The sequence below is a fragment of the Scophthalmus maximus genome, chromosome 8 (genome assembly GCF_022379125.1).
Source record: "Scophthalmus maximus strain ysfricsl-2021 chromosome 8, ASM2237912v1, whole genome shotgun sequence".
NCBI classification, from domain to species: domain Eukaryota; kingdom Metazoa; phylum Chordata; class Actinopteri; order Pleuronectiformes; family Scophthalmidae; genus Scophthalmus; species Scophthalmus maximus.
Window position 1 is genome coordinate 18,533,786 of NC_061522.1, and position 23,809 is coordinate 18,557,594.

At 44.4% G+C, this 23,809-nt stretch overlaps 2 protein-coding genes across 4 annotated transcripts; both read left to right on the forward strand.

Annotated features, from left to right (window-relative positions):
- The first annotated feature begins 558 nt into the window (after positions 1–558).
- Positions 559–11,702, forward strand: sec23b (SEC23 homolog B, coat complex II component). 2 transcript variants are annotated; one of them, XM_035638114.2, is made up of 19 exons: positions 559–1,340; positions 3,666–3,893; positions 4,184–4,241; positions 4,360–4,446; positions 4,709–4,945; positions 5,096–5,178; positions 5,356–5,500; positions 6,821–6,979; positions 7,081–7,196; positions 7,301–7,424; positions 7,528–7,608; positions 7,702–7,791; positions 7,992–8,098; positions 8,720–8,873; positions 9,078–9,155; positions 9,342–9,503; positions 9,647–9,733; positions 9,825–10,046; positions 10,675–11,702. In XM_035638114.2, the coding sequence occupies exons 2-19, from the start codon at positions 3,673–3,675 to the stop codon at positions 10,762–10,764; spliced, it is 2,301 nt and encodes a 766-aa protein (XP_035494007.1). In that variant the 5' UTR covers positions 559–1,340; positions 3,666–3,672; the 3' UTR covers positions 10,765–11,702. The 2 variants fall into 2 exon arrangements, with proteins under 2 accessions (XP_035494007.1, XP_035494006.1); XM_035638113.2 differs by lacking the exon at positions 559–1,340 and adding an exon at positions 2,139–2,305.
- A 4,179-nt stretch (positions 11,703–15,881) lies between these two features.
- On the forward strand, positions 15,882–23,623 carry LOC118312991 (germ cell-specific gene 1-like protein). 2 transcript variants are annotated; one of them, XM_035638119.2, is made up of 5 exons: positions 15,884–16,435; positions 19,090–19,137; positions 20,016–20,168; positions 20,841–20,952; positions 21,529–23,623. In XM_035638119.2, exons 1-5 carry the CDS (start codon positions 16,147–16,149, stop codon positions 21,821–21,823), a joined length of 897 nt encoding a protein of 298 aa, XP_035494012.1. In that variant the 5' UTR covers positions 15,884–16,146; the 3' UTR covers positions 21,824–23,623. The 2 variants fall into 2 exon arrangements, with proteins under 2 accessions (XP_035494013.1, XP_035494012.1); XM_035638120.2 differs by lacking the exon at positions 19,090–19,137 and having other exon boundaries at positions 15,882–16,435.
- Positions 23,624–23,809: the final 186 nt, after the last annotated feature.

Genomic DNA, 23,809 nt, shown 5'->3' on the forward strand with positions numbered 1-23,809 from the left:
GGCTGTTGCTGTTTCGTTTTGTTTTTCATTGTTTGAAGGAAAGTAACATGCCAGTTTTTCATGCTCCCTGTCGTCCTGCTCTACTACTTCCTCTTAGTTTACCCATTCAATGTAACTTATATCTCAACTGGGCTAACGTCCATGCTTTTTAAAGGTGCATTGCAGTGTCGCATTGCAAAGTGAAACAGTCGACTGAGTGTACTTAATCATCAATTATTTAATTTTCGGTCACTTGAACATGGGCTTTTTAAAGTATGCAGAAGTATCAGTCAAGTGGTTGCAACGCAGACATACATTTGTCAAAGGCCCCTATATGAACCAGTTTAACTCAAACACCTTGGATACAGTCAGATGGAGCAACAGGGCCCATGTGACCTTGAGATTGTATATATATATATATATATATATATATATATATATATATATATATATATATATATATATATATATATATATATATATATATATATATACACAACATAGAGCAGTGTGGATGATCAGCTGATCCTGATCTCAATAGGGGGTTCGTTAATGGAGGCAGGATTACTAATTGGTAAAGCATGGCTGCAAGTAAAGATTGAGGTATCCAAATATTATATTACAGTACCGTTATCGTCTACATGCATCATATTCTACATCATGATGACACAAATTGTATGTAAAAACAGAATTATGATGGTCTAATTGCTCTGACGTTTGATTATCAATTATTGAGATTAAAAACATTACAGCTAAACCCTTTATTATTTGATTATTTGCCATACAGAAAAGAGGCATCTGACAGCAAATTTAAAACAAGTTATTAATGATTACAATAAAGTAAATTTAAGTCTGACACAATAACTGCCATATTTCCAGTATGTAGTGAATTAGAAATATCCAGATGAATTAGCCCGGGATTTTGACGTAGTCTACAGTGACTATATTTACCCTGCTTCACTTTATATCAACAGTCAAAAGACATAAAATAAACAGGCGTTCGTCACATATCTTCACACTCCTACGCGTTGGGAGAACTTGAGATGAGCAAAAATGACAAGTCAATAATGAAAACTGCATTTCCCATGGTGCCCCTCGTCCTGCGTGCGGAAGCGTGCGTGGAGACGCCGGGGAAGGGCGAGCCAATGGGAGACGAGTGAACTTGGAGTAACACGTCAGTGTAGTAAAGTGCAGACGCCGGCTGATAGGGTGTGATTCCCCCCTCACCGTCCGTCCGCCCTCCTGTGCCACTCAACCATCCGTCGGCGTTTCGCCTCCAAATGCTCTAGCTCGTTTCGAACACAGCGTCCCCCCCAACCCGTCGTTCGTGTCTACACCCGAGGCAAACCTCACATCAGAAGGTAAGCGCTCGACTCGACGTTCGCTCGTGAGGAGGCCGCCGGGGTTTTTCCGCCGTCGTTCGCGGAGGGACAGGAAGTGAGCTAATGCTACATTCCGTTAGCTAGCGCGCCGGCAGCCGTGCGGCGTCGCGTTTTAGCCTCGAGATGGGGTTTCCGGGGGCGACAGGGGCGAACAGAGACAACCGGCGACGCTCGTTGACAAGGCGGCGCGTTGGTACCGTGTTTGCCGGCGAAAATGATCGAATCAAACGGAACTCATTTCAGAGTAGAGACGCTGTCGAGGACGGGCGCCGAGAGAGCGCCACTGCCCGGCTCATCGTTATCAGCGATGATACGTGGCCTGTCGCCTGTGTCCGTGGCCCCGGTGTGGGACAGCGTGTGTTGTGGCGTGGCAGCAATCGCTTGGGGGTGTCGGACCGGGCAACATGTGGGAGTGTAGACAGAGGAGGGATGCGGAGTCCAGGTTTCAGAGTTTAGACTGTTGGAGGTCAGCTGCATGACAAATGCAAAGTCCATCACAGTTTCTGTATACGTGTGTGTGTGTGTGTGTGTGTGTGTGTGTGTGTGTGTGTTTTCAACTGCAGCCGATCCCTGACCCGATAGGATTTAAGATCGAGGGGTCCTCCAGAAATTGTGCTCGTCTTTCCGGTTGGCGGTCTCTGTGTCTGATCTAATTCAAAAGATGGGATTCTGAGAGGATTTACTACCTCCAGATCACAGGAGTGTGTGTGTGCGTGCGTGCGTGTGTGTGCGTGCGTTTGTGTGTGTGTGTGTGCCATTGATCCCTTGATCATTGCATCAACAGGGCTTGTGTGATAGGATTTCATTTAAGGATCATCAAGAATTCAGCCGGCGCAACGCATGACAGTTACCCACTGATCAACAAGCATGTGGTCGACAAAGAAGGGCATAAACAACACACATCTAGCAAGTAGAATGCCCACAGCTGTGGCGAGCAGAATACGGTATCACAACTCTATTGAAATACTGTTACAGGCTGTGTGTGCATAGAGGCCTCATTTCAAAATACTTTTACGAGAACCCTGTGAAAGGGGGGAGTCCATTTCCTACACGAAATGCAATAACGTCACCCCCACACCCCTTCGTTTCGTCCAGTCAAAGGTCACGTCACGTAAGAAAAGACTGGCTATACGTCAACAAGCAATCCTTTTTATTTTCCATTCGGCCTCTGAAAGTGGAGGTGAAGTGTTCAGATAGCTTTTGCTGTCCGACCATCGCCCCACAACCCAAAGATATGTAGTCTGCTGATGTAAAACGAAGAGAAGTAGCAATGTCATTTTTATTTTTGATTGGAGAATTGCATGTGATTACTCGGTTGGCACAATGTTTACTGATTACTGTCGACGGACCAATCATGTTGGCTCTGATTCCATGCTGGGGTCAACAAAGTCAAATTACAGTTTCAATAATTTTCCCTGGCACGTGTGGTTTCTAGCTTCTGAAGAAAAAAAATCCCTTTGCTTTTCTCACAGACCAGGAAACTGTCACGTGCAATGTCTAAATTAACAGAAAATTCATCACAAACTCCTTTGAGAAACTGAAAACTATACCAGATATTGTTATAGTAACGGCTTCTAAATTGTGAGAGGTTGCTGCCTTTTCTCCGTGTTAAGTGATAGTAAATTCAATTTCTTTGGACTGTGAACTGCTTATCAGACCAGTGTCGCTCTGGGAGATTGTAAAATGTCCCTCACAATTAGTACATTTTCTTCCATTATTACAGACTGAACAACTTAGGAGAAACTTGTAGATTACTAGATCGTTTCAAATAATCAGTAGTTGTCTGGCCTACTGTAGTTTAGAGCTTATTTAACACTGCATCATATGCCTAACTGCTGACAAAAGCAGGATTAGTTTTTTTTTAATCTGTAATTTATCTGAAATGCTGTTGTAGCGACTCCTCTGATAATGGTGAGAAAGAAGGACAGAATTCTTTTGCTACAACAGGATCCCTGCTGACGTTTTGCTAAAGGCGTCATTGATGTTTCACACACGCCAGCAAAGGTGAAGCCTATAAATACTCCTGGGATTCCTCTGCATTGTTGCCTCGTCAGAACTCGCTAGTCAGGTTTCCCAATGACACATTTGTGCGTCATGCTTTCGAACATCTGTGTCTTAATTTAGCAGAGGGGAGAGAGGAGTACCTGTATAAAGAGCAGGTGTAGCCAGTGTGAGCAGCAGTAAGCATTATCACACAGAAGCAGGTACAAGTTTAGAACACCGCTTGTCACCGGCACTGCATCTAGTGTTTCCACCGGGCTAACAACTTGATCTGTCCTGTATTGGGCTCTTTCTACACTGAAGCGTGGTGATGGCGACCTACCAGGAATTCATCCAGCAGAATGAGGACAGGGACGGCGTGAGATTCAGCTGGAACCTCTGGCCCTCCAGCCGCCTGGAAGCTACCAGGCTGGTGGCCCCGGTCTCCTGCCTCTTCACACCGCTCAAGGAGAGGCCTGACCTGCCACCGGTCCAATACGAACCAGTTCTGTGCAGCCGGGCCAACTGCAAGGCCGTGCTTAACCCACTGTGGTGAGTGAAACGACAAGAAAAACATGCTCACAGATGTAGCTTTGTATGTTGGAAGGTTTTTTTTGCCAGCTGCATAACACCATGAAACAGCTATTATTTGTACTTGTGGTATTATTTTCCTTTTTTATTTCTAACCGTCTATTTGAATTTGGTGTTTGAATAATTTTTAGCACATCAGCGTTTCCAAATGCTGATGTATTATAAGTACTGGGTGTGTTGTATAAGAACCCAGTAAACACAACTGTCACTTGGATTCAAACCCTCAATTGTTTTGATCTCTCTTTTCACAGTCAAGTGGACTTCAGAGCAAAAATATGGGCGTGCAATTTCTGCTTTCAGAGGAACCCAGTAAGTACTGACGTCCACAGCATGCTTATATATTTATATAAGCCTGAATAACTCAATGTGGAAAAGTTGCATTCCTTTAATAGGTTGTTGAAAATAGTTTTCTCCTTTGTCTCTGCAGTTCCCTCCCTCTTACGCAGGCATATCAGAAGTGAACCAGCCGGCTGAACTCATGCCTCAGTTTTCCACCATTGAGTACATAGTACAGGTAAATACTACTTACATGTCTGCACTCTGACCTCATGCCTGGAGATTGCAAGTTTTACTGTGCAAAGGTGAATGTTCGGTTGGCCTGCCCAAACCTAGAGGAAACACTGTATATTCAGCAAACATAGAAAAATAGAATTCATCCTCTTCTCAATTTTTCTTATCTTTTTTTTTTCCAGACAAAAATAAAAGAATGAAATGAATTGTTAATGTTGCCTATCTGAATCACCAGTGTGTGACTTCCCCGCCCTGCCTCTTAACAGCGCGGACCCCCAGCTCCCCTGATATTCCTGTATGTGGTGGACACGTGTTTGGAAGAGGAGGACCTTCAGGCCCTCAAGGAGTCCTTGCAGATGTCCCTCAGCCTGCTGCCACCCAACGCCCTGGTGGGCCTCATCACATTCGGACGCATGGTCCAGGTTCATGAGCTCAGCTGCGAGGGGATCGCCAAGAGCTATGTGTTCAGGGGCACCAAGGACCTGTCCGCCAAACAGATCCAGGTGGGCTGGGCACAAAGGCATAAGGAATCAGAGGAATATGAAAAATATCAGCGTTGGGGTTATCTGGTCCCAAGTTTTGAAATTTGAAGCTGAAATGAAAACTCTCTGTTCAACCTAACGTGTCTGTGCGCTTCTTCATGTGTGTTTCAGGAGATGCTAGGTTTAATGAAGCCGGCAGCGGCAGGAAACCAAGGCCGACCTGCGGCTCCTCAGGATGCTGCGGCATCTTGCAGGTATGGGGAGCACTAAGATAGATAGATAGATAGATAGATAGATAGATAGATAGATAGATAAATACTTTATTCATTCCAAGCTGGGAAATTCTGGTAACACTTCTCATGTGTCTTTGTCACTAAACTGTAGTCATTAATTTCATCGGCTAACGTCTGTTTGTGTTTTCTCATATCCAGGTTCCTTCAGCCCGTGCACCGAGTGGATATGAATCTGACGGACTTGCTGGGTGAGCTTCAGAGAGATCCCTGGCCCGTCCCTCAGGGCAAACGTCCCCTCCGCTCCACTGGGGTCGCTCTGACTGTTGCTGTCGGCCTCCTCGAGGTACAATGCTCCTACATACAGAAAAACAAATGATGTAATATACATGTAGTGGATGTAGATTATGTTGTACTTTTCATGTGTGATTTAATACAAGTTAACAGGCACATCTTGCACAAATGCTATTGATACAAAGGAAATAGCAGCCAGTCATTGAGGTGCTTCTCAGTAACGTTACCTCTAGCCTCTTCAAGACAACACGTGTCACCGTTCATAAACATACAAGCGCTCAAACACACCGCACGATTAATATCTGCCGCAGGAGCAGTACGTTTACTTTGTCAGTTCAAAAGCTGGTTTTTGTTTGCCTTCTGTCTTTTCCCTCCACCATCATTATCCTCTTGTCTCCAACTGCTAATCTTCGTGGTTATATAACCGCCAGTGCAACAGATCGTTCCCCCGCTGTACTCTCCTTCCACAGATAGGACGAGGCCCTGATTAGAATAAATTTGGCTCCGGATTCTCTGATTTGTCAAGGGGCATTTGACTTGGTACACGGGTCTTTTACACATAAGGCAGAACCGCACAAAACAGATGGTTACCCACCATCAGCTGGCTTATGTGTTTAAGTGTTCTCTGTGATGAGTTGACTTTGTTCCTTTACAAATGAATCAGTGTTTACTTAAACTTGCTATCAAATATTACATTATATTAAAGGCCCATTTGAGCAGCTTTGTGGAGGCTTGGCCTAGTTGCATAGTCATTGTGTCTTGTCCCACTTTATTGGACTATGGACTTTGTTGTAAGGGTTGGCTGTCAGTTTTGCCCTTTGCTGAAACTTTATCCATACACGACATTCTGCTCAGCTGCAGTTCAGCTTTACTAGCTCACTTTAAAAGCTGGCATTGTTGAGATGAAAAATAAATAGATTTCTGTTGTATGGTTAGGTTTTGTTTATGGATGCGACACTTACTCGGTGTTCAAACACACATTTTTTTGTGCTTCCCTTGAAAATGTTCCATTATCGATTACTGAGGCTGAATTTGTACATGTGATCTTAAGTCATTTCATACAGTTCTCTTAAACAACACCCCTCAGTGGTTGATAAGTGCTCATTATCTTCAGCCTAAAAACATGGATTCAGCACAATTGTTATAGGACAGAACTCATTGATGGATGATTCTTACCAATGAAAGCACCAGTTTTTTAGCAGTAAAGATGTGAAACATTGGATCATTGGAGTTAGTATCCATATCAGGTGCATACAGTATATTTTAGTTGGCAGTTAGTCACAGTATAACTGCTTTGTGTAATTTCAGAACAGGTACAGTTGTGCATCCCCTTAACTGAAACCAATTTCCATTTCCTTCCGCTCACCCACAGGGTACGTTCCCCAACACAGGGGCTCGTGTGATGCTGTTTATCGGCGGGCCCCCCACCCAGGGCCCAGGCATGGTGGTGGGCGACGAGCTGAAAACCCCCATCCGCTCCTGGCACGACATTCAGAAGGACAACGCCCGTCACCTGAAGAAAGCCACCAAGGTGAAAAATCGTGTGCCTGGGTTTCCTGTTGTTATCACAAAGTCTTTTTCCCACCGAATATCCACCTGACATTAAGTTGTTTCATACCTTGTGTCACACAGTATTACGAAGCCCTGGCCAACCGCTCTGCAGTCAACGGCCACAACATCGACATCTATGCTTGTGCCCTGGACCAGACTGGACTGCTGGAGATGAAGTGTTTATCTAATCTCACTGGGTGCGTCACCCGTTACCGCTTAATTGGTCGAGGGTGTGCAATTGTTTGTGTGTGTTGCTAAGTGTCATTTGGCTTTCTAATCGCCTGCTGTGCTTTGTCATCAGGGGCCACATTGTGATGGGAGACTCCTTCAACACTTCCCTGTTCAAGCAGACCTTCCAGAGAGTCTTCAGTAAAGACTACAACGGAGACTTCCGCATGGCCTTTGGAGGCGTCCTGGAAGTCAAGGTAAAGAAGCAGTTTAAGTCATCACTCACGGTAGTTGAGCTTTTGAGGTGATGCTGTTGTAGCCGTTGAATTCATTGTCTTGTCCTTTTTTTTGTTTTTTCAGACGTCCAGGGAGCTGAAGGTTTGCGGGACCATTGGGCCGTGTGTTTCACTCAACTCCAAAGGTTCCTGCGTTTCAGAGAATGTGAGTCACTGCCTCTGATAAAAACGGAGACATTCAGAGTCTTTGTGCTGACACTTGGTAATCTGATCACAATACGTTCTCTGTTCTGTGTAGGAGATGGGCATCGGTGGCACGAGCCAGTGGAAAGTGTGCAGTCTCACCCCTTCCACCACTTTGGGCATTTATTTTGAAGTGGTGAATCAGGTAAAGGCTTTAACCTTAACTTTTGAGTTGACGGGATTACAGTAGGCTGATGAAAGTACAGTCACTAATCACATTAAACGAGTGAATAATTGTGATAAAAGCTTTGTGGATTTAAACCACTTTGTTTGGCTCATACAATAGATGAATGATTGTCAACTGTATTTCTTACTTTCTCCACTGTTTTGTGTGTTTGTGTTTAGCACAACGCACCAGTCCCCCAGGGTGGCCGAGGGGCAGTCCAGTTTGTAACCCAGTACCAGCACTCCAACACCCAGAAAAGGATACGGGTCACCACCATTGCTAGGAAGTAAGACTCTAGTTTTATTAGGGTATAGATAGTATTAAGCAATTTATGACAGGCAAGACTGTACCTAAAACATACTTTGTCAAACTGGCATTTTATTATGAGTAGTAGTAGTAGAGCCCGACCGATACAGGTTTTATATCGATATTAGGGAGTACAAGATTTTCGATAGCGATGCATTGGCTGATATATACTGTCAATGATTCCTAAGATGTCGTTATCAAACCTTTATGACAAAGAAATGTCATTGCGTCTTAATATTTTAGATTTGCCATAAACTTCAAATCATAAAAATATATAAAAATATATAACTTTGTTGACTTTATATGACACCTAAAAAGATATACTAACTCTATTTTAAGATGTGCATCATCTGTTAGTGTAACAATGAAGCTCAAGTCAAGAAAGTGACATCTAGAATCAATATTGGCCTCGTCCAAAAGTATGTTTACATTCCTGTTTGACGACACCTGTGTGCATGTGCGTCATTCACACTACACTCATGCTCACCTGCCTCTGCCTCCCTCCCTTCCTTCCTTCCGCCCTTCCTCTCTCTCTCTCTCTCTCTCTCTCTCCATCTCTCTCTCTCTCTCTCTTTCTCCTGTTCTTCTGTCCCTACCCTAGCTGGGCAGATGCACAGTCCCAGATTCAGCACATCGAGTCGTCGTTCGACCAGGAAGCGGCCGCCGTGCTCATGGCTCGTCTGGGCGTCTTCAGAGCCGAGTCGGAGGAGGGGCCGGACGTCCTGCGTTGGCTCGACAGGCAGCTCATCCGCCTGGTGAGTGACACTCCCACACGCAGTCTACTCCTTCATCGCTTTGTGATGAGCAGTGCATAGTTTGCATTGTTAGAATTGTGCGATATAAATAGTTGTTCTGTTGTGTTATTGCTGTGTGGTGTGCCAGGTTATGTAATGCGTATTTAATAATGCATCTGGTCTGTTCAGTGTATAAACAATGCTTTGTCTCCCTTTTGGTTGCAGTGTCAAAAGTTCGGCCAGTTCAATAAAGACGATCCTTCATCCTTCAAACTGTCAGAGTCTCTGTCCCTCTACCCCCAGGTAAACCTGCCTCCCAGTGGAAAAGACATTACCACTTATCAATCCGATTTAAATGTGTCTTAATACACTGTAATCATAACACAGTCCCCACATTTTAATTGATTTGCATTATTAAAAAAATAATTAAAAAAAAACTCATGTTCATGTTGATAACTTTGCTCTTATCCCTCTCTCATCCTCCCACAGTTTATGTTCCACCTGCGGCGGTCGCCCTTCCTGCAGGTGTTCAACAACAGCCCAGATGAGTCGTCTTACTACAGGCACCACTTTGTCAGGCAGGACCTCACCCAGTCCCTGATCATGATCCAGCCCATCCTCTACTCATACTCCTTCCACGGACCACCAGAGGTCAGCCTCACACCCTCCACACCATTTTTTTAATCTGCGTTGCTCTCCTTTCCTAGAAGCTTCCTCTCAATATCTCCACATGAATTAGTTTTTGGTGCTTGGATTTTTCTAAACTGTTTTCTGGATGTGTTTTTCCTCCACAGCCTGTGCTCTTGGACAGCAGCAGTATCCTGCCTGATCGAATCCTACTGATGGACACTTTCTTCCAGCTTGTTATCTACCACGGAGAGGTGAGACGGCAGACCCCTGACTACAAATGCGTGCATTTGTTTAGATTTCAGCAGTCGTTCTTAATTGCTGTACCTTCCTCTTCATTTTTAGACCATAGCCCAGTGGCGAAAGGCGGGCTACCAGGAGATGGCCGAGTATGAGAACTTCAAACAGCTGCTGCAGGCTCCTCTGGATGACGCGCAGGAGATCCTGCAGACGCGGTTCCCCATGCCGCGCTACATCGACACAGAGCACGGAGGCTCGCAGGCTCGCTTCCTGCTCTCCAAGGTCAACCCATCACAGACCCACAACAACCTCTACGCCTGGGGACAGGTACAGTACAGCTACATCTCACTGTTTTTATATAGCGCTCTGTCTTTAAGAGGTAGTATTCTTCACCCAAAGAGATAATGGCATATGAATTATGAATGTATTTGTGTTCACTAAATGCAAGACTGCATTAAATATGTAAAGGGTCAACATTTCCTCCGGATTATCTGAATATAATCAGGTTATCATCGTACCACTTCAGTGGTCTGAGAATATGTATATATATGTATATATATATATATATATTCATCTTCAATGCCTTGTTTTTATGGTGAAGCAGTACTGTTCGACAGTGTTATTGTAATAGCACCAGCCATAGCCCTACTGAGAACCTGGAAGATTTAAAGTCAAACTGTCAGCAAACACAGGTCTTGGATTAGCTAACCTTTGACTCTAAATGGGGAAGATTGGAAAAAAAAAAGACAAAAGCATTATTTTCTTATCGGCTGAGTCGAGGAAGAGTTGAACCATATCCTTCTCTGCAGACACATCTCTGACAGTCTTAAAGTGAGATTATTAAGAGGTTTTACATGAGCAAACCTTAGCAATAATAACCATGTTAGTGATGATAGGATGTTTGTGAAGTGAGTAAATCGTTCAACAACGTTGCTGGTTTTTTTTGCACCCACAGGAGACCGGAGCCCCAATCCTCACTGACGACGTCAGCTTGCAGGTCTTCATGGACCACTTGAAAAAGCTGGCTGTTTCCAGCTCTGCATAGGCGTCTCTGTTCCACCACGAAGAAACAGGAGTGGTACGACATTCCTCTTCTGATATTGGGATCCATCAACATTTCCCCTGTTTTTTGTAAAAGGAGCCAAACCCAGAGTCTGTTGTGTGTGTGTGTGTGTGTGTGTGTGTGTTTGTTTGACTTTTTACAGTGTACTTTCTTGAGTCATGTAACATTTCCATGATGCAGAAGGGACAGAAGAAGGTAGAAGATAGCACATTCCTCATAAGAAAAACTTCGACTCGTTTCCTTAAACGTGTTATTTATAAGAGACGGCTCCAACGCTCCCGCACCAAGCTGTCATAACGAAAGCAATATCAAAGTCTTTCTATTTTATATTTGATATCACCTCTGACATGCAGAATGATTGGAACAATTTTTATGTTTTCTTTTTGTTTGTTTGTCCTCAAACGTGTATCTGCTGCATCAGACTTGGCTGAAGGTGCTGTTGAATAAGACGCTTATACGTGTTTGCTTTGTCTATAGCTAAAGATGACATCTTTTCTCATTAATAAATTATAATGGTACCTTTTAATGCTGGATGAGAAGTGTTCACACACACACACAGAGCGTATCGGTCTACGCACTGACGGCTTGTTAATCACTGCTGCGACGAAGAAAAAAATCCTCATGTCTTATACCTTGAATGTTTAACGAGAAAAAGACCCTGTGAGTAATGAGTGTCGCTGTTCTGAGACATGGAAGTCAATCATGTTGGCTGAATGGAGACCGACTCTGCTTTCAATGACGAACACTTGACATTTATTTTTAGATCTGTAGTTTAGTCCCCTCACCATCTGGATGACTGCTGCCCAAGTGTCTTTGTAATCAAACTTTAATATGCTGTAGGACTGTATTAATAAGACAGTTGTCTGATTGAAATCCTGTCTGGATTCCTAATGCTATCCACATAAAGAAAACTGAAAACACCTTCTGTCTGTGTCGTCTGACCTCACGTGTCCCATTAACACTACATTTGATTTTATGTACATTTGGATCCATCCGTTTTTGCTAAAACGAAATAAGTGGGATTCCCACATGGAAGTCAGAGTTTACCGGCGATGCTCACTTGAGCCACCAGGCAGAAGGGCCCTAGTCTCACTGTCTCGTGTGGCAGGTTCAAATGATTTTCGTGCCAGTGTGTGCGAGACGGGCAGACGCCATGTCGCTACGACAGTAGGTGACATGTCCTCTGTGCAGATTGGAAGCGGCGCTCTCCCTAAACAATTGTCTTTTTCCTCATTCGTCGCTTCTTTACATAAAGCCCACACAATCCCAATCATAAAATCCACTCGCACACCATCTACGGTCACTGTAAGCTGATTCCAGAGCGCCCAGACAGTATGATTTCGAGGATCAGTGAATGGCAGATTATGAAGAACTAATCCGTACGGGCTATCTGTTTGGAGGCAAATTCTACTCTTAGCAGCTTTAAGCGGAAGTTGCCGCTGAAATACAAATGAAGTCGGTGTCTATCAGGGGCTTAGGCCTCACAATGTTGCACTCTGCAAGCCACATATGCTCCAAAGGTATTCAAGGCCAAATAAAAAAAGATGCAACGCAACGGTTCTTAATCTCTTCTGACATGGATACTCTTGCACAATAGCACAAAAGCTCCTTTTTGATCCACACATTTTGTTGGCGAAAAGTGGTGTAGTTGCACGATTTGAGGCCATAGTGTACATGGATATGAAATAATCCCTTAAAGGGAAAACAATCTTTTTTTTTTTTCTCAATTTAATCTGTGGGGCTATATGCTTGGCCGTGTCGATGCACGTAATAGCCGCAGTTGTGTGTTTGTTTGATACGTTCAAAATATTTTTTTTGTTCAACCCACTTTTTGTTGTCCTTTCTTCAGTGACCATTCATGATGCTCACGTCCATGTGATTCCCAGGCTTAGGCAAAGCTGGAAGGAAACGTGTCGTCTTATTATCTCCCATCAAATCCTCACAGATCAGGTCGAGTCCAGCGGCCAGAAAAAAATCCATTCTGGCTTCTGTCCCCGGATAACTTATGTAAGAATTCTATATGGAATATGCCATAGCATGGAGTGACTGGTCTATGACACAATACTGTAGTCTGATTATACATACTGTCCATCTCACTGATTAAGATTATAGGGGCCTAAAACCAACGTTTTGAATGTATATTAAAAATACATGTCCACAGGACCTTCCTCTTATAATAATAATAATAATAATGATAATACATTTCATTTATAAAGCACTTTTCATTGCTAAAAGCAATCTCAAAGTGCTTTAATCCTCCTATAAAAAAATAATCTGAATAGATAATAGATCTGAACGCAGACATCGAACGTGGTAAAGGAAACAAGCATACAAAACGCAACAGGAATAAAAAAAAGCAGTAAATATGATTACATTGTAAAGAAAATATGTTTTTGGTGCCTGTGAGGAACACGTATTAGCGAATTCAATCTTTTAGAGCAAGACTGGTGTGTGTAACGTCTTCCGAACTGTGGCCACAGTGTCCTGTACGTTGGAAATGTGTGCAAAAGGTGCAATAATGTCGAGCTGTTGAAACTGATGGATACCAAGTTATGATCGATCATACAGTATGGTTGCAAAAGCAGACTCAAAATCAGTTGTATATCTGTATCAACGCATAGCTTTTGAGTTGATATGGCTCGAAAAGTCAACAGTTGCTTAACCTAACCCTAATCCTAACCTCAACCCTGAGCCCCCTAACACTAATAATTGTAGACAGGCAGACAATGGTGAGATAAGCATAGAGGTCATTTGCGCTCTCAGTGTTAATTTTCAAGACGCATCCTGACCGTTGCGTTTGGAGCCAACTGTAGTCGCCGGGTCAAATGCACAGGCAGGCCTGTAAACATTTTCATATACAGGAGATGAGTGAAAATGAAACATTGATATGTTGTTCCTTGAGCGTCCGCTCCCCACGCATCTGCATGAGGACTGAAGATGTGTTAACTTGAGAGCAGGGATTAACTTCTTGTCATTGCCACGGACTCAGGCCGCAGCCTATCACCATCCACACGGACGTCATTAGCAGTGTTTACCCAACTCCGGCCAAGTGTTCTGACTTCCAATATGCTGGCGATATTCTGTAAGACTCTTGTCAGCTGTTGGCAACACTGGGCGATTTGAGGTCACGGAGGACTTTTTTGAATCCACGCCCCGAATTGCGCACAGCGCTTTTTATCCTCCATTCTGATCTAAATGGGACCATAAGTGACAAAATGAACATCGCGCTGCGTTTGAGAAACAAGAGATCGAGACCACGAACTCCTCAAGATCATATTTACTGACGCTATTAATCAAGTGAGAAGTCGAGTCGTTTTTTCCACAGACTTCTTTTCGCAAACCGGCAGAGTCGACCCCTGCTGGTCATTCCAGAGAAAACAGGTTTCAGGCCCTTCCACATTGGTGTCACTTTCCAGACCCAGTGACTACGTCCATTTCTTTTAATAAATATAGTCTGTGGCAGAACATGATATTCCAAGTGGATGTAGTCCTACCGTAATTGCAGCAGCACACGTTCCTCTCACTTGATCGTCTTTACGTACGACACCCTGCCGAGGTGATGATTACCTGCAGTCTCACCATCAGCTCGTTCAACGGCGCTTGAGACATTTCGGTGGCGAGCCCTGGCCTGATTTGTCCGTTTTTCCAGAGTCATGTGGAAGTGCGACTAAGCCTTCCGGGGGGGGGGGGGGGGGGGGGGCGGAAGATGAAGGCGATCTGCTGAGGTAACAGAGATGTCATGCCTATCTGGCCTCATTTACTCCTGGGTTGTAAACACCCGTTTCCCCAAGAGGCTCAAATGATTCATATTTTTAGCTGACTGCTCAGTCTCGCGCGCAGAATCGCTGTACTCATGGGAAAACATCTTTGAAATTCCAACGTCGGTGACGTGCCTGTGCCTCTCAGTCGGCACGGCTCAGAACAGAAGGCGTCCGCCGCAGACTGCGGAGTCGTCAGCGAGCCGAGCTCAACGGGCCACCGTCGGCCTGGTGAGGAGGGCGGCAGAAGGCTCATCATCCGCTCCATGACCTCCCCCTGAGCGCGATAATGCGCGTCAGCTTCTCCGAAAAACAGGAAAAAAACTCTCAGAAATGAAGGAGAGCACTGACGGGGAAGAAACCACAGCAGCTGTTTGGAATTGAACAAGGAACAACTGACTATTTGATTTAATTTTATTTCTTTTTCTGGCTGATGAACATGCATTTTTTTTTCCAGATCAAATTTGGACATTCAGAATAACGTTGGATCAAGTCAAAATCCAAGTCGGAAATGATAACTTTACACGTTTAATAGGAATAATTAGGGTTAATTCACGGTTTCAATATGTATGAATTATTCATGACAGGCCCAGATCATTATTCCTCAAAGGGACATTGACATTTGAGCCAAGACCCCATGTTGTTGACTATACTAGTTATTTAAAGCCCCAGTGTGTCATTTTTTTTATTTTTCTGGCGGCATCTGGTGGTAAAGTAGCAAACTGCAACCAACTGAGCATCTGACGGGGGACACTTTATGGTGTCGCACCGCTAATTCCATTTCCGGTTTCCCACAGCGCTGGTTATTCAACGCGAATGGGAGTATTCTCGGGTCCCCCTAATGTTACTATATTTAAATCATTCAAAGTTGACGAAAAAACATTGATTCTTTGTTGCAGGTGATTATGAACACATAGTTATGGGCAATATATCCAATTTCTGTGAATACCTTTTTTCTAATATACTACACACTGTAGCTTTAAAGAGGCAACAGATAAAAGATAACCTGCTACTTCATTTAATCGGTTTCTTGTGGTTTCTGCGACTTTAAGACAATTGTCCTACATGTACTTGATTGAATAGCCATTTGATTTCATTTGAGCATCCATTGAGCTGTTGTTGTTTTCTTTGGGAATTCCGAAATTACGCAGCAAAGTCTGAAGGCTGAAGACATATATTTTGTGGTTTAGGTCTCACTTGTGTGTTATTTCATATATGTAAGTGTTTCATCCACACGAGCTGATAACCACTGTGGCTGATAACTTGTTTGTATGGCGATGGAGGGAGGGAGGGAGAGAGAGAGAGGGAGAGAGAGAGAGAGAGAGAGAGAGAGAGAGTCAAATCCGTTGACAACGTGACGTCCCACAGGCTGGAAACGCGTCTACTGAAGGGAATGTGACACTTTGGCACAGGGCTGAGCTCAGAGTGTCCCCGCGCGTCACCGGAGACACTCGGACACGGCCCGGGGGCCCGATGGGAGCCGCACCTCACCTGGCGCGTTCGGGAGTCGGCCGGGAGCCGCGCGCTCGCTCCGCCTCGCGCCCATGAACTTTGGGGTCGTGCGCGCGCCTCCGCCGCCGCCGACGCGCCCCCGCCGCCGCGGACCATGAGGACGAGCCGCAGGTGCAGGACCCTCCTGTCGGTGAGCCTGAACTTCTTCGCCCTGCTCTTCTCCATCACCGCGTTCATCACGACCTACTGGTGCGTGGGGACCCAGCGGGTGCCCAAGCCCAAGTGCAGCAAGCTGCGCACGCACCAGTGCATCGACTACGGCGTGAACGAGACAGACCCCAACAAGGTGGTGTACAGCTGGGAGACCGGGGACGACCGCTTCCTGTTCCGACAGTTCCACACCGGCATCTGGTTCTCCTGCGAGGAGAACATCCACGACGAAAGTAAGGGGAGGAGGTGTGTGTGTGTGATGTATGATGCTTTCATATCTCAGCTGCAATGATTTAAAGCGCTGATTGAGGTAACATTTAATCAACTTTTACGTCAGTAATAGGAGGGATGGATAGATAGATAGACAGACAGACAGACAGACAGACAGACAGACAGACAGAAAGATAGATAGATAGATAGATAGACAGACAGACAGACAGACAGACAGATAGAAAGATAGATAGATAAATAGATAGATAGATAGATAGGTAGACAGACAGACAGATATATAGATAGACAGACAGACAGACAGACAGACAGATAGAAAGATAGATAGATAAATAGATAGATAGACAGACAGACAGATAGAAAGATAGATAGATAGATAGATAGATAGATAGATAGATAGATAGATAGATAGATAGATAGATAGACAGACAGACAGACAGATATATAGACAGACAGACAGACAGATATATAGATAGACAGACAGAAAGATAGACAGACAGACAGATAGAAAGATAGATAGATATATAGACAGACAGACAGATAGATAGATAGACAGACAGACAGATATATAGATAGACAGACAGACAGATAGAAAGATAGATAGATAAATAGATAGATAGATAGATAGGTAGACAGACAGACAGATATATAGATAGACAGACAGACAGACAGACAGACAGATAGAAAGATAGATAGATAAATAGATAGATAGACAGACAGACAGACAGACAGACAGATAGATAGATAGATAGATAGATAGATAGATAGATAGATAGATAGACAGACAGACAGACAGACAGACAGACAGACAGATATATAGATAGACAGACAGAAAGATAGACAGACAGACAGATAGAAAGATAGATAGATATATAGACAGACAGACAGATAGATAGATAGACAGACAGACAGATATATAGATAGACAGACAGACAGATAGAAAGATAGATAGATATATAGACAGACAGACAGATAGATAGATAGATAAACAGATAGATAGATACTTTATAGATCCCAATCTGTGAAATGCGGGTGTTACAGCAGCAGTTTTCAGTAACACAAAATGTAGAAAAAAAACTATCTAAGAGTCTGTTTCAATAGCTCTGAAAAAATTATAATATTTCAATTGATGTTTTATTGGTGCTTTAAGTTTAAAAAAAGCTTATGCAACTATTTGGGGCTATTACTTTGTTTCGTTTTGTTTCAAAGGTGCTCCTCATATTCATTGCACTTCACTTCCGCTACTGTCTGAGTCTACATGACCAGTGAGACACTTAAAAAAATACATATAACATAAGCCATAACAAACAAACAAACGTTCGCCTCTTCAAATCTGCTCCTCCCTCATTGGTCATAGTGGAACACTGGAGACGGAGCTTCGTCGCTCTTTTTGAGATATTCAGTGTCGTGATAATTTCAGGACGATCACCCTACATTAATACCAGGCCTGTACTTATATCCAGATAACTTTGCTTTTATCTGGTTTTATCTGGCATGAAACGGAAAATGGATTCGATCACATTGGAGTTAAGATTTAATTGCAAGGGAGTCAAGTGGGGGGAGGCGAGTCGCGAACGTTATAGTGCGTCAAAGTTCAGGTCAAAGGTCGGATCAGGTCAGATTTGTCCTCTCTGGCTGCTTCGCTGCGACTCGACCGGGAAATTAGTCCAGGGTCTGATAGGAGACTATATCTCTAATGCTAATAACTCATATGTTCGCAACGTCCGAGGATAGAAATGAACCACACACGCTGAGATTAGTCAGGAAGGAATTGCTAGCACATGTTTATCTCATCAAGTGGCTGTACGATGGAGGGGGGGGGGGGGCAGCTTGAGTTAATAAGGATTATGTAACATGGGCCTTGATGAGTTTTTCCTCAAAACAGCTGTTGCCACCCTCCTTCTACCTGATTAGAGTGTTCCACATGCGACCAATCCAGCGGCGCGCTCCTCCTGACAGATGACGGGGGGGTGCGGCATCACATCATCTGCGGCAGCGTGCGCTGTCAAGGGTCACGTTTGCATAACCTGTTTGTAAAAATGACCACAGGCTGGGTGAGTGTTCACCGCAGTGCTGTTGCTGTTTCACAGAATATCTCCGTTCCATCGTATGCGCATGCAAATCACTAGGTCAAGAAGCAGATGTTGAGCGGCCTTGCCAGCTCACCATCTGCTCACACTGAATCAAAAGCCCCCCCCCCCCCCCCCCCCCAAAAAAAAACCAACACATGTTTATGACACCCTGTATTTCTTTTTTTTTTAACGTATGACCTCTGGATTCAATGTCACTGCGTGGCTTCGCCGTGTAGGAGGTCGTGCTCTGTCTGAACAGCCCCTGTGAAACACACCTGGACTAGAAACTTGGGCAAAGAGACACAGATTAGGACTTTGGACCGCAGCCCGTGTCGGCACTAAGAGCATTTCTCTATTCAATTTTGTTTGTTAATCCCTGACCGGTCCACACTCTGACCTTTTGACCTTCTCGCAGTTCCCCTCCTCTGAGCCTTTCTGCCAAAAAAACCCGGCTCACTTATTTGCCTGACGAGCGGCGCGCGGAGAACTCCACATAAAGTGCTGGCTGAAGAAGCCGCTGCTCTTAAGTGCTGCGCTAAGTCGTGACAATATTGTGTGGTGTGTTGTTTTTTTTTTTTGCGCCGCAGGTGAGAGATGCCGAAGTTTCATCGATTTGGCACCTGCGTCGGAAAAAGGTGAGTGTCCGTCCGCTCATCGCCGCGAGGTCTGGCCTACGATATCCGTGTAGCAGAATTTGATGTTGAGCTTAGAAATAAGGCCTTTCCCCGCAATTATGGGATCTACACATTCATTTTAACAGAAAATACAAAACACTGCAAACCACTCTCTGAATGTTTTGTCAGTCTTTTGTGGCCTCAGTTTGAAATAGGAGCAAGAAAGTCGCCTTCGAGCACGACTCTGTGTAGTGGCTCAAAGCACCTTTCTAGATCTCCAGTCTACAAAATGGTTATTTAACAATAAAACTGAAATACCGTCGCCATTTTTTGGACTCATTTCTCCTTTTGATGAAGTCATGATATCAAACGCCAAGCAAAAGCACACCTAGTCTGAAGTCCCCCCCCGTTCCCCCCTGAGCTGTGCAGGACCGTAGCTGGGATGCACAGGGCTGTCGTGAGCATCTTCTCTCAGCGTCAGCTTTTAGTCGGTGACTTCTCGGAATTTCGGGAATCGGCGAGAACTCCACTTTGAGTTCGGGAATGATCCCTTCCACACGAAGCAACGGGGACACAGTTTGAGGTTTTTTCAGCTGCGTTGACACACGTCCTTTGGGAAATGCTCGCTTCCCGCCGATCTGAATAACAAGGGGGTTCGGGAGAGGCAGAGCTATTTTTGCGGAGCCAGATTAGGTTTTGGCTTGATGCTGAATGAGGCAGTTGGAGGAGACTGAGAGAGCTCAGCTGCGATGCAGCCTCCTGAGATGTCAGAGAAAACACATCTGTGCCTTTTTTTTTAAATTTTATTAAAAAAAAAATATATAGTTATATCACACCATGAATTAAAAATTGTAACACCGTGTTTACGTTCGATTCGATGCGCTGCCGCTGTGTCGCAGGGATGCTGTGGCTGTCACTGGTGTCTGAGATGCTGTACATCGTTCTGCTGGTGGTCGGCTTCAGCCTCATGTGTTTAGAGCTGGTCCACTCCAGCAACGTCATCGACGGACTCAAGCTCAATGCCTTCGCCGCCGTCTTCACCGTGCTCTCAGGTACTCTCCCGTTCATTTGCCGTTAACGTCTGTGAGCGTTTTTTTTTTTAATTTTATTGCCTGTAACACACTATATATAGTTATTATAGTGGTTTTATTGTCAATGGCTGGTCATGTGGTTTAATATAGGGCACAACATATTACATTCCACCCCGCGATAAGAAGGGAGCAGATAACAAAAGTGACCTCATTTGATTTTCAGGTTGGTTTGGAGGAAGATGAAGTGTGTTCTCACTGAAAAATTGTCTTTCTGTCTCAAACCAAGGGGCCAGTTCTTCAGCAGAGACTTTATCCAAACCACGTTATTCAAAATTTTAAAATAATTGCTAGCAGAGTGAGTCATGGCGACAGGTCACAGGGCAAAGGAACGTGATTAGTTTCTCTCCGTGGCAGATGAGACGAGAGCACAGGGAGCTCCGGTGGAATCAAGGATGACGTGTGTTTGATATATCTTATCCAACCAAAAAAGCTCAGAACATTTAAGAATGAACAAGCGTAAAACAATTTGAATGGGGATTTAGTACTGTAGGGACCGGGGGTCGCAATATTTCCGTTTGTTGGCTCGTGGAAATAAATCTGCCTAGTTCCGCAGACCCCCCCGTGCATGTTCTGTTTTAGAACCGCATGTCACGCGGTAGACTCACCGACCATACACCGTCTCTGTGATTTCAGGTCTTCTCGGTATGGTGGCCCATGTGATGTACACTCAGGTTTTCCAGGTCACCGTCAGCCTCGGCCCACCGGACTGGAGGCCCTACAACTGGGACTACGGCTGGTCCTTCTGGTATGACAGACCACAAACCTCATACTCGCTGCGCTTTTGTTCAGGAAAGTCGAATGAAGCGATTCGGGTCGACTGTGCGTTGCGTTGAGAGAGAGCTGTGTTAATAAAGGGTTCAACTCAACCAGACGGGGAATTCCGTTCTGCACGTAGCAGCCCCAAATAGTCGCTTGCAGCTCTGCTCTCACCTCTCCCCCGGCATCGCTGTCTCTAATGAGAAAAGCCCAAAGCTCCCATGTTGTGGCAGGATTAGGCTTTGGTGTCCAAAGCCCCAATACAGGCGTGATTGGAATTGCATAAGGGGATGATATTTTCGCTCCTTCACAATATGCTCAGTATGCGGAAAATTCATCTTTGAGGCTAAACAATTCTTGACCTTTTGTTGGCATTGACCAACCTGAGTGAGGAGTACACGATAATCTGATTGACTGATCTCACATGTGGCATGTGGGGGGGGGGGGGGGACTTAAAGCGATTGACACTAATCCCACCAATTACCGTGTCAAAATACTGAGAGGAAAATGCCAGCATGTGCTGATTTGCCCAATTTTTTTTTTGACTCCCTCTGTTTCATATCAGCATGGCCTGGGCGTCCTTCACCTGCTGTATGGGCGCGTCGGTCACCACGCTCAACTCGTACACCAAGACCGTCATCGAGTTCCGGCACAAACGCAAGACCTTCGAGCAGAGCATCCGGGAGGAGCACGCCAGGGAGGCTTTCGGGTATTTCCGAGAGCGCTCCGTGCACTCCATCTCCAAATCCGTGGAGGTGTATTCGAGCCAGTCGCTGAAAAGCGGCAGGAGAACTCCCATACCTGCGGACTCGCTGGACCTGAGTGACATCGCAGCGTCTTTAGGGGAGGAACAGTGCTGAGTGGGACGGCACGAGAGATGGTGGCATTTTCTCTGGGTGTGGCGGCCCGACGGATGGAGGCGTCCTCGTCTCTCTCTCCGCTCTGTGTTCACCACGGGATGAAGGCCTCACTGGATCACCAGCTCCATCTGATTCATTTCTGTACTGCCTTATGAACCAGATCATCAACGTCGGTCAAATCCAGCTGAGAGCCGGAGGTGCGGACATGGTCTGATCTCAAGGACAAAGGTTTTGTCTCCGTTTGTGTAACTTACCACAATGTAAATGTAACAGTATACCGTAATCATTATCGTGAGGGTCTCTCGTATGCTAATAGCCTTATCAAACATGGTTCAGTCGATCAATAAAGCAATGCAATTGATTGTCTGACCACAAAGATTAGATGTGTTTATTTAATGTGGGGGTAAAAGTCACAGTATTATTACAGTATTAACCACAATTGACGTGCCTAGACACAGTATATTCAGACAAGGCCAGAAGCATTAAGACGATTATACCTTGTGTTCTTCAGGCTCTGTGCTTCAGCACATCCAATTTAAAAATCAAATGGGGAACAGTAGTGCCAAGTCTCAGCTTAAATTAGCGAGTAAATTTGCATCCATACAGAAAGAACTGTGAGAGAGATAGAGCCCTATAAGCACATGGTGCCCAAATTTTAAAGGTTCAAAAGAAATTAGACGCTTGCCCCCCCCCCCCATGTTTCCTGGGCAGCTTTGGCATGATGTGCGTTCATGCACAAAAAGAGCTCAGCGTGTGACATTAATATTGAAGTGAAGTGAAGTAAAGATTGATTATAAAGCAAAGATTTTTAGTTTGTCAAAATCCACAGTTGTGTTCGAAAAGAAAAAGCAGGTGTGTGCAGGACTAGGAAATCGCAAAACGACAATGGTATAGAACAACGAGCACAAGTGTTGTGAATGAGCAGAAAATCCTTTGCATGGTGAAGAAAAACCTCTTTCTGGCTGCACAGCTCATGAAGAGTGCTCTCCAGGACCAGGGTGTAGGTGCAGGTGTTCCCTGGTGAACGATCAAGACGAGACCCCTGGTGATCCTCAAAAATAAGAATAGGTCATGCTGCAGTTCACAAACATATGTGGAAGTTCTGTTGACTGATGGAACAATAATCAAACTATCAAAATCGTGGAAAGGACTCACAGCCACCACCTCGTAAGTCGAACATGGCTGTGGATCTGTTATGACTTGTAGGTATACGGCTGCCTATGGAAGTGGCACCATACAGAAGCAGCAGGATGAATAAATAAGTATAAAGAAGCATTGTGTGTGTGCTAAGATTATATCTCCTGCACAGTTCTTTCTATATTGAAGTAAATCTACTTAAATTTAAGCTGAAATATAGTATCCATTTTTATTATTTCAGATTTAATGTCCTGAAGCACGGAGCTAAAGGACAGGTGTCATTGTCCAAATACGTCTGGCCTCAGCTGTAAATTGTAAATAGGTTGTGGGGTATATAAGCGTTCAGTTTTAGGTTTGTACACAAAAAAAGTTGTGAAAAATTGCATATCATTTTACTCTTGGATGTTCATATCACTTGATTTTATTGTGTAACAAAGTCCAAATGAGCATTTGTAAAAACACCTACATTATCTACATATCAACAAAAAAAACAGACCTGTAGCACGAAGGTTCACATGATCACTTTGTAATGACGTGATTAGAACAGAACAGTTTACTGTCACCCATTTCCAAGTTCGGGATGAAATTGTAATTTGATGTATCTGCTTTGATTGGAGGAAAATAAGTATTTTCATGTGTAAAACATATAAACAGTAAAACGTGTGTTTTGGTTATCTTTTTTTTTTTTCCAAGGGCCTAATTTCCACAGTGTGTGTAAATCGGAGCTAGGGATGGGGGGGACATAGACATGTGTCTTTGTCTTTGGCAAATGCTTTTACCTGCAGCCTTTGTGCACACAGAGGTAGAAGAAGTATTCAGATCCTTAGTAAGAGTAGCAATAATACTCAA

Bases quoted from the DNA above. Each gene is read 5' to 3' on its own strand.
- sec23b (XM_035638113.2), top strand. From the start codon at position 2,229: ATGTGGTCGACAAAGAAGGGCATAAACAACACACATCTAGCAAGTAGA. The intron at 6,980-7,080 runs GTGAAAAATCGT...TGTGTCACACAG, and splicing joins ACCTGAAGAAAGCCACCAAG to TATTACGAAGCCCTGGCCAA. The intron at 8,874-9,077 runs GTGAGTGACACT...TTTTGGTTGCAG, and splicing joins ACAGGCAGCTCATCCGCCTG to TGTCAAAAGTTCGGCCAGTT.
- LOC118312991 (XM_035638119.2), top strand. From the start codon at position 16,147: ATGAGGACGAGCCGCAGGTGCAGGACCCTCCTGTCGGTGAGCCTGAAC. The intron at 20,169-20,840 runs GTACTCTCCCGT...CTGTGATTTCAG, and splicing joins CGTCTTCACCGTGCTCTCAG to GTCTTCTCGGTATGGTGGCC. The intron at 20,953-21,528 runs GTATGACAGACC...GTTTCATATCAG, and splicing joins GACTACGGCTGGTCCTTCTG to CATGGCCTGGGCGTCCTTCA.